Consider the following 11,676-nt stretch of genomic DNA (forward strand, 5'->3'; position numbering starts at 1 on the left):
TGGTGATGGTGAAGGAGGTGGTGATGGTGGAGATGCTGATGGTGGTGGTTGAGGTGATGGTGATGGTGGAGGTAGTGGTGATGGTGGAGGGGGTGGTAATGGTGAAGATGGTGGTGATGGTGGAGGAGGTGGTGATGGTGGAGGTAGTGGTGATGGTGAAGGTGGTGGTGATGGTAGAGGAGGTGGTGATGGTGAAATGGTGGTGGTGGTGGAGGGGGTGGTGATGGTGAAGATGGTGGTGATGGTGGAGGAGGTGGTAAAGGTGGAGGTGGTGGTGATGGTGAAGGTGGTGGTGATGGTAGAGGAGGTGGTGATGGTGAAATGGTGGTGGTGGTGGAGGAGGTGGTGATGGTGGAGGAGGTGGTGATGGTGGAGGAGGTGGTGGTGGTGGTGATGGTGGATGAGGTGGTGATAGTGGAGGTGGTGGTTATGGTGGAGGTGGTGATGGTGAAGGAGGTGGTGGAGGAGGTGGTGATGGTGGTGTTCAAGGTGATGGTGATGGTGGAGGTAGTGGTGATGGTGGAGGAGATGGTGGAGGAGGTGGTGATGGTGGTGTTTGAGGCGATGCTGATGGTGGAGGTAGTGGTGATGGTGAAGGAGGTGGTGGAGGTGGTGGTGATGGTGGAGGAGGTGGTGACGGTGAAGATGGTGGTGATGGTAGAGGAGGTGGTGATGGTGGAGGAGGTGGTGATGGTGGAGGAGGTGGTGATGGTGGAGGTGGTGGTGATGGTGGAGGAGGTGGTGATGGTGGTGGTGGAGGTGGTGGTGGTGATGGTGAAGGAGTGTTGGTGGTAGTGGAGGAGGTGGTGATGGTGGAGGTGGTGGTGAAGGTGGTGGTAGTGATGGTGGAGGCAGTGGTGATGGTGGAGGAGGTGGTGATGGTGGAGGTGGTGGTGATGGTGATGGTGGAGGTTGTGGTGATGATGAAGGAGGTGTTGGTGGTGGGGGAGGAGGTGGTGATGGTGGAGGTGGTGGTGATGGTGGAGGTTGTGATGATGGTGATGGTGATGGTGGTGGTGGTGGTGGTGGTGATGGTGGAGGTAGTGTTGGTGATGGTGGAGGTGGTGGTGATGGTGAAGATGGTGGTGGTGATGGTGGAGGAGGTGGTGATGGTGGAGGTGGTGGTGATGTTGGTGGTGGAGGTTGCAGTGATGGTGGAGGAGGTAGTGACGGTGGAGGTGGTGGTGATGGTGGTGGCGGAGGTTGCGGTGATGCTGAAGGAGATGTTGGTGATGGTGGAGGAGGTGGTGATGGTGGAGGTGGTGGTGATGTTGGTGGTGGAGGTTGTGGTGATGGTGGAGGAGGTTTGATGGTGGAGGTGGTGGTGATGGTGGTGGCAGAGGTTGCGGTGATGGTGAAGGAGGTGTTAGTGGTGGGGGAGGAGGTGGTAATGGTGGAGGAGGTGGTGATGGTGGACGAGGTGGTGATAGTGGGCATGGGAGGTAATGACAATGGTGGTGGCTGGTGGTGGTAGTAGCAGTAATGATGGTATACTAGTGGCTAGAGTAAGGATATGGAAGGAGAGGAGTAGCAACAATAACTGCTATTTATGTTACTATTGTTAGGGTAGTTTGTGGGAGGCAGTATATGAATAATTCCATTTAAAAAATTGGGGGGATGGTACTGATAAATGCACTTTGTTTATGAAATATTTGCTATGTGCTCAGTGAAATTAAATATCTCTGAATGATTTTATTTAAGAACACTTTAAAGGGTTCTTTCAAGTCAGAACATCACAACAGCAAATTAATTAATTACCCTAATATGTGAAAAGAGACCTCAGACTGGGAGCTTGAGGACTCCTCAAAGATTTAAACTACTGTATAGCCATGTTAATTTTCTGTTAAATGTTAACTTGAAGATTCAGGTCATATCACAAATTTTAATTCCCAGAGATGAATTTGTTGACCCTTCTACACTGGGTTGGTAAATGCTCCAGGAATCAAGGTAAACCAGAGTACCCAAGGAATGTCCATGGCACAGACATGAGGGATGTGCTGCAAAACACAGGATGTGCAGGACTCACACTAACTGGGTAATGAATAAGACAGCATACCATGGCAACGAACATCACATTACATGAGAAGGAACAAAATGGCTCACTTGGAGGGACACTCACCTGGTTGCAATAATGTCTGATGAGGTTAAACACAAAGCCCCGATCCATGAGGGAGAGAAGGTCATACAAGAAGAAAGCCAGGCTGATGTTCATCTTTTCCGCCTGTTCATTTTCCTTAAAAACAAACAAACACCCAAATCATTTTGTGGTACACTCTGGAGTTGAACTCCCAGGTCACTGGCGGGAAAGTTGGGAGAGACAGGTCCTATTGTTTCAGCCACTGTCCCTCTGGGTGACACTGGGCAAAGTAGTTAAGTCTCCTTTAACTAAAGCCATGACTGTGAGGTTGAATCAAGTAATTATTCATGTACTGTTAATATTTAGGTGCATTTCCTTCCAGTCATTTTTTTCTACATGCATGTTTATATGTGTATACTTAAGCTCATTCTCTATATAATATGTTGGATCCAAATTTTTTTTTTTAATATCCTGGTAACTATTTTTTTTTTGTAACTATTCTCTTTTTTTTTTTTTTGGCAAACTGACTTGAAGAGTACTTACTGTCTTCAGTGAGATAGTTTCTTAGTTTTTAAGGATTATTACAGAAAATTCAATCAGGATAAAAGAATTAGTTTTCACCTAAGAAATGTATTCCCCAATTAGGCAGCATTTCCAGCCTAAGAGAGGTCAGAGTCATACTCCACAGGGTGAATTCCTCCATGAATCCCAATTAATAAGCTACGCCTATTTAAAATTTTTTTAATTTGTCCGGGCGCGGTGGCTCACACCTGTAATCACAGCACTTTGGGAGGCCAAGGCAGGTGGATCACCTGAGGTCGGGAGTTCAAGATCAGCCTGACCAACACGGAGAAACCCCGTCTCTACTAAAAATACAAAATTAGCCAGGCATGGTGGCGCATGCCTGTAATCCTAGCTACTCGGGAGGCTGAGGCAGGAGAATCGCTTGAACCCGGGAGGCGGAGGTTGCGGTGAGCCGAGATCGCACCATTGCACTCCGGCCTGGGCAAAAAGAGCGAAGCTCTGTCTCAAAAAAAAAAAAACAAAATTTAATTTGCATTATTTCTCAGTGCTCATATTTACGAGGGATTTTACAGTGCTTCAGAGCAATCTGGGATTCAGTTTTTCATGTTTATGTCCTTTATTCTCAGAACGACACATCAATTTCCTTTGACACTATTAAAAATATGGTTTGAAACTATTTTGCTCTTTTATTACGTAATTTTCAAATTCAGGCCATGCTGACCAGTCAAGTCACTGGGATGGATGGAGACCTGATAAAGGGGTTGCCACAGTGTCACTGAGAGGTCCTTGAACTCTCTCCACATTTCTCCACGTGGTCACTCCTCCTGGGTGGTTTACATGACTCAATATCTGCGTTTAAAATCTCCAGTCTTGGCTTTACTGCTGGCTGTGTGTTACTTTTGGAAATTTTATCAACCTCACTGTGCCTTATTCTGACACCTGCCAATATGGAGATACCATTGCTGTTTCAACAAAGTTTGCCATGAGGAATAAACAAATGAAAATCTCCTGAGCACTTGATACTACGCAAATTCTCAATAATGACAAAGCTATTAATAATAAACATTGCTTCCTAAGATTTTTATAGCTCCCTTTTAAACATTTGATTTATTTCATTTATATATTTTTCAGCTTTTATTTTGAAACAATTTCAAACTTACAGAAAAGGTGCAAGAATAGTACAAAGAACTATTGTATACCCTTTAACCAAGCTTATCAGTACTTGACATTTTGCTACATTTGTTTCATCATTCTATGAATATAAAAACATGTTTTTCTGAACCATTTGAGAATGGGTTGCAAATATCATGCCCATTTACCCCATAATACTTCAAGGTGTATTTCCTAAGAGCAAAAATAATGTCTTTCATATTTACATTTTTCTTTTTTTTAGACAGAGTCTCACTCTGTCACCCAGGCTGGAGTGCTGTGGCACCATCTTGGCTCACTGCAACTTCCACCTCCTGGGCTCAAGCAATTCTCCTGCCTCAGCCTCCCGAGTAGCTGGGATTGCAGGCACGCGCCATCACACCTGGCTAATTTTCTGTATTTTTAGTAGAGACGGGGTTTCAACATGTTGGCTAGGCTGGTCTCGAATGCCTGACCTCAAGTGATCTGACCACCTCAGCCTCCCAAAGGGCTAGGATTACAGGTGTGAGTCACTGTACCTGGCCTGATATGATAATTTAAACCATAGTCCATATTGTAATTTCTTTTTTTTTTTTTGTTTGAGACAGAGTCTCACTCTGTCACCCAGGATGGAGTGCTGTGGCACCATCCTGGCTCACTGCAACCTCTGTCTCCTGGGTTCAAGCAATTCTCTTGCTTCTACCTCCCACTTGCTGGGATTACAGATGTGCACAACCATGCTCAGCTAATTTTTGCATTTTTAGTAGAGACGGGGTCTCACCATGTCACCATGTTGGCCAGGCAGGTCTCAAACCCCTGGCCTCATGTGTGCAATTTCTTTATAACAATTTTCCAGCCCCATATCAGGGTCTAGTCCAGTATAACATACTGCATTTAACTGTCATTACAGTTATATTTTAATTATTGTTTTTAAATGATGCTTATTTTTCTCTGATTATAAAAGTAATATATGTTCCAGGTAAACAATTTAGAAAGTAAAGAGTAAAATACAGTTACCTTCTGTGGTTTTACTAAAAGGGCTGCAATTTCCGAGGTGACCACATTAACAATAGTAGTTATGTCATCCATGAAACGGTCAGAAAAACGAGTCCTCCGAAAACTGTCCCGTTTGTCCATGTTATGTACATGCTGGGCCATGCTTTTCACCTACGGAGGGGGATGGGGGAAATGTCAACATGGAGATTGGTGACCTGCTTGTACAATGCGGAAAAGGGGGAAAGACTCACAAAAATGCTAACAATGGATTTTCTGACACTTTATCTTTGCTGGTGGTGCCCGAGCAAGCTCTGGACTAAAATGCTGCAGACACACCAATGGTTACCATGGTGGCGGGAGGTGGGAAGGGTGTCCTCTTTTTGACCCCAAGTCAGAGGCTCCCTTCTTGCTGCTGACAAAGCCAGGAGCTTAATTCTTTAGCTACAGTGTTCTCAACTGCCTACTTCCTGGAAGGCAGACCTGAGCTGGGCTCCTGTAACCAGTTAGGTGTCCTCTATCATAGGACAGAACACATGACATAGGAAGAAACTGTGTATCACAAGGTTCTTGATGCGAACTGAAATCTTTTCTGTTCCTGAAACTACAGTAAGGAGAACAGGGGAGAAATGTTCCTTCTATCTTGAGTTTCAGTGTTTCTTGAGGGAGCACAGTTTTTCCGGAAACAGTTCTATAGTTTCCAGCAGTTATCTTCTGCTCCTGTAAATTTTAGCTATATTATACGCTGAGCAGGAAATCTTGGCCAGCTGGAAACAGAACCACTATTTACAACATTGCCTCCAGGGGAAACATCACCTCTAGGGGAAATTTTGAGTTCTATAAGTCTAATTTGTAGTTACATACATAGTGCAGACAGTCACCAATTGACACAAAAATATCTATATACAGATTATCTATCTATCTAGTATCTCTATATAGATATCTTTGTGTCAATACAAGTACCAATTGACACGAATTGGTATATTGACACAAATTGGTGTATATTGTAGTTACATATATAATGCAAACAATTCATCAACTGACACAAAGATATTTATATACAGATACATCTATATGGATATCTACATATAGTATCTATATATAGATATCCTTGTGTCAATTGGTGACTGTCTGCATTATGACTAGAATAATACCGTCTCAATGCCTACCACAATTTTAAATCAAGATCATGCTTATTTTTTGGACATCTTGGGGCCAGGAGATTCACAGGTCAATATAGGCCCCCATGACCCCATCTGAGGTTGAGTCTCATCCTTGTTGGAAGTTGCTTACACTATTAGGAACATGGGGAAGACTGGGAGGTCTTGTGGTTGGATCCCTACACTCAGGTCATTTTCATGAATGTGTCTAGATTAGTCAGAAAGCCACTGCAATACTACTACTACTACTACTATTACTACTACTACTACTACTACTACTATTACTACTACTACTACTACTACTACTAATAATAATAATAATAATGGCACTGGAAGTTGAACCACCCACATTTGCCCTCTGTGTTTGGACTGGAAGAAGAGGGGACTTCCGTTCCCAGGAGCTACATGAGAGGACGTTAATGCACTAACAGCAGAATTCAGTTTCTAAGGATGCATGCAGCACTGGCAATTTTTGTTAGCGTGGAAACAAATAGATAGAAAAAACAAAGGGAAGGTAAAATAAGAAGAAAAAACCAGAGACGCAGGCTTTATGTGTTTCATGTTTTCAGATAATGCCATGGCCAGCTTAGGGAAGACCTTAAGGACATCAAATCCTAAAGCTCAGTGTAGAAACCATGGTTTCTCCTCACAGTGGCATCCTGTTTGGTTTGGGACACGGAGATAGGTTCATATCCCGCAGGGCCACATGCACCTGGAGAGAAGACCTGAATGAAGGGTGAGAACTGAACCCCCATTTTTGTCTGAAAAAAGCCTCTCTCTCACTATGTTTCTAACAAAGGACTTAAGAAGACAAGGCCTCTTTGTTTTGGGCAACACCAATCCTGATTCTGGGCAGGCTAAGCACCCCAGCACTAAGACTTTCAGAACTCACTGCTGTATTTGGCTCCTGTCTGCTGAGTTTGGCCATTCTACAACCAAATAAATAATTCTCACAATACCACACTTCCAACTAATGGCCTCTTTCCAGACTGTCAGCAGTTTGCCAGCTACTGTGTCCTCTGGATCTCCAGAGAAGAACATCCAGTAGAAACGCTGGTGGAGGCCTGGCCCATTATTTGTAGAGTGGGGCGAGGCACAAAAATATTTTCCCCTATGTGGTCCTTTGTGGCCCATTTAGAGTAGGGGTACCTCTAAAGAACCCCTTAATGTGGAACTTCATGTCCTGAGTGAGTAAACTAGGTCACCCATTTATCTCTATTTCTCCAAGGTCTGGCTCGGCAGTTTCTAGAAGCACAGGGATTTTGTTCATTAGCAAGTGTGAAATTCACCCAAGGATTGCGTTTAACAGCTCTAATGCCAAAGTGGTTGTTCATTAGCGCTTGGGCATTGGCACAACTAGAGGGTGTTAAATTGCCCAGGTTGTTGGCTAAGGCCAAGGAAGCTGTTGTCTTTCTTAAGCTTCTTGAAAAGAAAAACAAAAAACTGTTTTGGTTTTCAAATAACTTCCTGGGCATTGGTCAGGCAAATGCATAAACAATGCATGAAGAATTGGGCACCTTGTCTGAGTCTGAGATCAATTTCCTTGCAAAGTTCTGGCTGGGGGATGATAGTTTCCATTTGCCTGTACCCCAGCTCCCTGATGGATTTCTTGTCCTTCTCTCTCTGTCTGTGAATGCTGGGAAGGGGGTCTGAAGGGATCACATCACTCAGGCCCCCTTAACCTTTGGCTTCTGTTTGGAGTTGGCCAATAGGAGCACAAACAAGGGGATCAGTAGGTGGGAGAACAGAGAGGCCCAGGTAGTTACTCACTTCCACTGCCCTCATCCCTGCTGCAGTGGGGTCCTGGCAGTGGCAACATTTTTCTAAGGCCCCAGCCTGGGGCTCCTTTTATAAGACTGTCTCATCTGCCTCCAGATTTTTCTAGGCCCCAGTTACTCTGCTGTACTCTTGATATTTTAGAGCTAGCATAGAGAAAGGCTTCTGCCAGCTGCTGCTCCCTGGGGGCTCTCACCAATCCTCATTGGCCCCCGAACCTCCCACACATGCTGAGCAGAGTCCTCTTGATCAATGCTTTCAGTTAACCCTTTTGGGCAATGGAAACTCTGTACTGCCAGGACCTGACAGACTTAGGGTTTAGGCTGCTGGTAGAACTGGCGTCTTGGGTGATCTGCATGTTGACAAACCCCTGCAATATGCTTAGATTAGCAGGGGCTTTCTTCCCAAAAAACTTCATCTGTTTACCATAAGGGACTTCCTAGAGGTAAGATGGGCCATGTGCTTTAGCTTACGCTTTCTCTCCTGGGCCAACCAAGCCCTAGCAAATAAATGTGCAAGGCCAAAAGCAGTTAGGGGCAGTGAAGTGGTACTGCTGAAGCCTTTGACTGACTTGGAGACTCTCCTTATGGCCACCACCCTTCCTCCAACCCCATCTGTAAATGTGGGATAATAAAAGCTCCTCCTGCCTCAAGATTGCATAATGATTACATTAGATAATGCTTTAAAATGCTTAAAACACTGCCTGGCACATATAGAATAAGATGCTCAGTACATTTTTGATGTGATTATTCTTTCTCCCATTGGTATGCCAACTATTATTGGGATTCTATAAAGAACAGGGTCATCATTACACCTGCAGAGAATGCAAACTTCCGTTGGAAAGAGAGCTCTAAGATGCCACACGGAACCACACAGAATTAGCAATGCTGAATGCCACACTGGGAATGAATTATTTGTATGAATTATCCATAGCTGGATTATTATGACCCAAGTGAATCTTCTTCTTCTTCTTTCCCACCCACCACCACCCCCACCCTCTTTTTTTTCTTTTTTCTTTTTTTTTTTTTTTTTAGAGACAGGGTCTCAATCTGCTGCCTGGGCTGGAGTGCAGTGGCATGATCATGGCTCACTGCAGCCTTGAACTCTGGGGCTCAAGTGATGCTCTTGCCTCAGCCTCCTGAGTAACTGAGACCACAAGCATATGCTACCGTATCCTGCTAATTTGTTTATTTTTGCAGAGCCAGGCTGAGTGAATCTTCTTTATGGAGAGACATGATGGTGGGTGGGATGTGTAAATAGAAGCAGGATATAAAGTGCACCGGGTGTTGGTTCTGATACTTCTCAAGTCTCAAGAAACAAGAGCAGAATGGGTTTTATGGCCCAGTCTGTTTCCTGCCAGAGCACGGAGTTCATATCTCATTGCTAATGCTCTTGCCCCAAGACTTGTGAGCTGCAGCTACCACCTTAATTAGCTTAGCTTTTAGAATGAAAAAAATTCTGGTGTTGTCTGGGTACAAATTCCAAAAGACCTGTAGCTCTATTTAGGACTCAGAGAACAGAGGTGGTGTGGACCAGTGGATCATTAACAGGTTTAGAAGTCACCTGAGAAGACAGGTAAATGCACAATGCTGGCCTCCAGCCTCCTAATTTTAGTGCTTTGAGAAAGAATCTCTGCTTTATTTTTACTAAGCACCTCCAGGTGGTTCTGTGGCAAGGATTTGGGACCATGCTTTGGGACCCTTCTCAAACTAGAGGTTGGGACTTTGCAAAACTTCATGGGATTTGAATCCTGGGTATTTTTCTGTGGCACGAACCTGATTTCTTCTGCACGCTATTCCACATTGCTTCCTATTTCCTCCCCAGTGGATGTTTCATTTTTGTTTCCTTTGCCCTTCGTTCTGTGTCCTGTTGTTCAGCATCTCTCCCTTTTTCTTAGGCCTCAGCTTACATATAGAAACCAGAGCTTAGGTGGAAACCCTCCCATCTCTTTAGACTCTCTCTCTTTTTTTTGAGAAGTCTCGTTTTATCGCCTAGGCTGCAGTGCAGTGGTGCCATCTAGGTTCACTGCAACCTCTGCCTCCTAGGTTCAAGCAATTCTCCTGCCTCAGCCTCCTGAGTAGATGGGATTACGGGCACATGCCACCATGCCCGGCTAATTTTTGTATTTTTAGTAGAGACGGGTTTCGTCATGTTGGTCAGGTTGGTCTTGAACTCCTGACCTCAAGTGACCTGCCTGCCTCAGCCTCCCAAAGTGCTAGGATTACAGGTGTGAGACACCACACCCAGCCTAGACTCTCTTTAAAAAATATATATATATATCTATGATTCACTTAATGGGACAGGGGAAAGAACTCAATGAATATAAAGCTAACACTATCACTAAATCTCAACCTACTCCAAATCCTCCAAATTGTTTGCATATATATTTTTATATAGTTGGTGTCTGTGTCTTTAGACCTTTTCATTCAACATCATCTCACTATGCATCTCCACTTATCAACACTGATGAAATGTTTATTTTTAGTGCCTCTATGGTAAAGTCCTTTTAATTCCGTTAACAATTAAACAAAAAAATAGTTATCACTATTATTCCCCTAATTTTAAAATTAAGGTATTATGGCTATACCTTTTGCTTTTCTGCTCGAATAATGGCAGAAGTCTTAGGATAACCAGATATACAAATTTCATTCTGTTTTCCAACAAGTATTAGTTGGGCCTTGCACGGTACCAAGCAGTGTGCTGAGGCTAGAGATGGGATAATACACAAGAGAGACCCAAATCCTAAAAATCTAATAGTTGAGACAGAGAAAACAATTAGAAACTGTGATAAGTGCTAGGAAGGAAATAAATAGGGTGCTCAGAAGGAAAATAATAGAGGAAGATATATTGCAGTATAAGGTGGTCAGAAAAGGCCTGTTAGGGGTGCTTCCACTGAAGCTGAAATCTACAGAGAAGAATAGAAACTGTGTGTGTTGGGGGTGCGGAGGTGAAAGCTAGCAAGCAGGAAGAGAATCTGGAAAAGGCTGTGAGGCCAAAACAGCCTTGGAATCTTCAAAGCACCAAAAGAGGACCATGTGGCTGAATGACGGGGGAATGTGGCATGAGATGAGGTTAGAGAGGGAGGTAAACAACAAAATCATACAAGGGCTATTTAGGCCATGATAAAAATTTGTGCTTTCTTCTCAGTGCAGTGAAAACCATCGATGGGTTTTTAAAAGGAGCATGACATTCTCCGTTTAGTATTGGCTGCCATGTGCAGAATGGGTGGGCCAAGGGCAAAAATGGATACAGGCAGGAAAAAGAGGATGTCATTGTGAGAGGCACCTGAGAGATGATGGTGTGTGGCCAGGTGGGGAGTGGTGAAGGTGATGAGAACTCACAGGACAGAGACAGATTTTCATGGTAGAAGCAACACAATTTAGTGGAAGAAGGATGGGGAGGGGTAAGACATTATTAGATTTCAAAAAACCATCCCAGGTTTTCAGCAGGGGCAACTCAATGAACAAAATGTCAATTCCTTTCTGCCGTGTGCTTCTCCTGGCCTATTGAGTGTAGACACAAATGTGCAAGAGTCTCACCAGAAGCTCAAAGAAGAACCAGGCATACTTGAAGACTGTTTCTCTCACCATTCCAGTGCTGACCACCATCTGGAGGGCAAGCTCCTCGTGGAAATGCTAAATAAGAACCACAAAAATTAGGCTGTGATGACAAAGGCTATTATTATTCACCAACACTTCTTTTCTTTTCTTCCCCCCTCCCCACCAATTTAATAGCTTGTTAGTTACTGAAGCATGTGTCTTAGATGTTCTAGGCAGTAAGTGGTGGATGGCAAAGTCGGTGCTGAGATCACCTGAGACTGGAGGACATTTCGGTGGGTAGAAGGCTGAGGTCAGTGCTGCACAGGACAGACAGGTTTGAAGGAATGGACTCAGCCTGGAAGTGAAACTCTAGTCTATGGGGGAAACATTTTGGGTAGCCATCAAAACTGGCACTGTTTTACTTTCCTCTCAGGTCCTGCTGAAAACTCTGCGTGACCACGTGCAAGCCATTCCTCTC

The 11,676-nt window shown here is 44.2% G+C and overlaps 1 protein-coding gene across 1 annotated transcript in view; it reads right to left on the reverse strand.

The window, feature by feature from the left end:
• Positions 1-11,676, reverse strand: part of DOCK8 (dedicator of cytokinesis 8) — a 291,909-nt gene that overhangs the window by 77,284 nt on the left and 202,949 nt on the right. The window contains exons 24-26 of the mRNA XM_011970193.1: positions 11,199-11,294; positions 4,748-4,897; positions 2,120-2,233 (exon numbers count right to left, since the gene is read on the reverse strand). Of these exons, the coding sequence (XP_011825583.1) occupies positions 2,120-2,233; positions 4,748-4,897; positions 11,199-11,294 (360 nt within the window). The remainder of the gene's footprint in view (positions 1-2,119; positions 2,234-4,747; positions 4,898-11,198; positions 11,295-11,676) is intronic.

The sequence above is a fragment of the Mandrillus leucophaeus genome, unplaced genomic scaffold (assembly GCF_000951045.1).
Source record: "Mandrillus leucophaeus isolate KB7577 unplaced genomic scaffold, Mleu.le_1.0 Scaffold93, whole genome shotgun sequence".
Classification (NCBI taxonomy): domain Eukaryota; kingdom Metazoa; phylum Chordata; class Mammalia; order Primates; family Cercopithecidae; genus Mandrillus; species Mandrillus leucophaeus.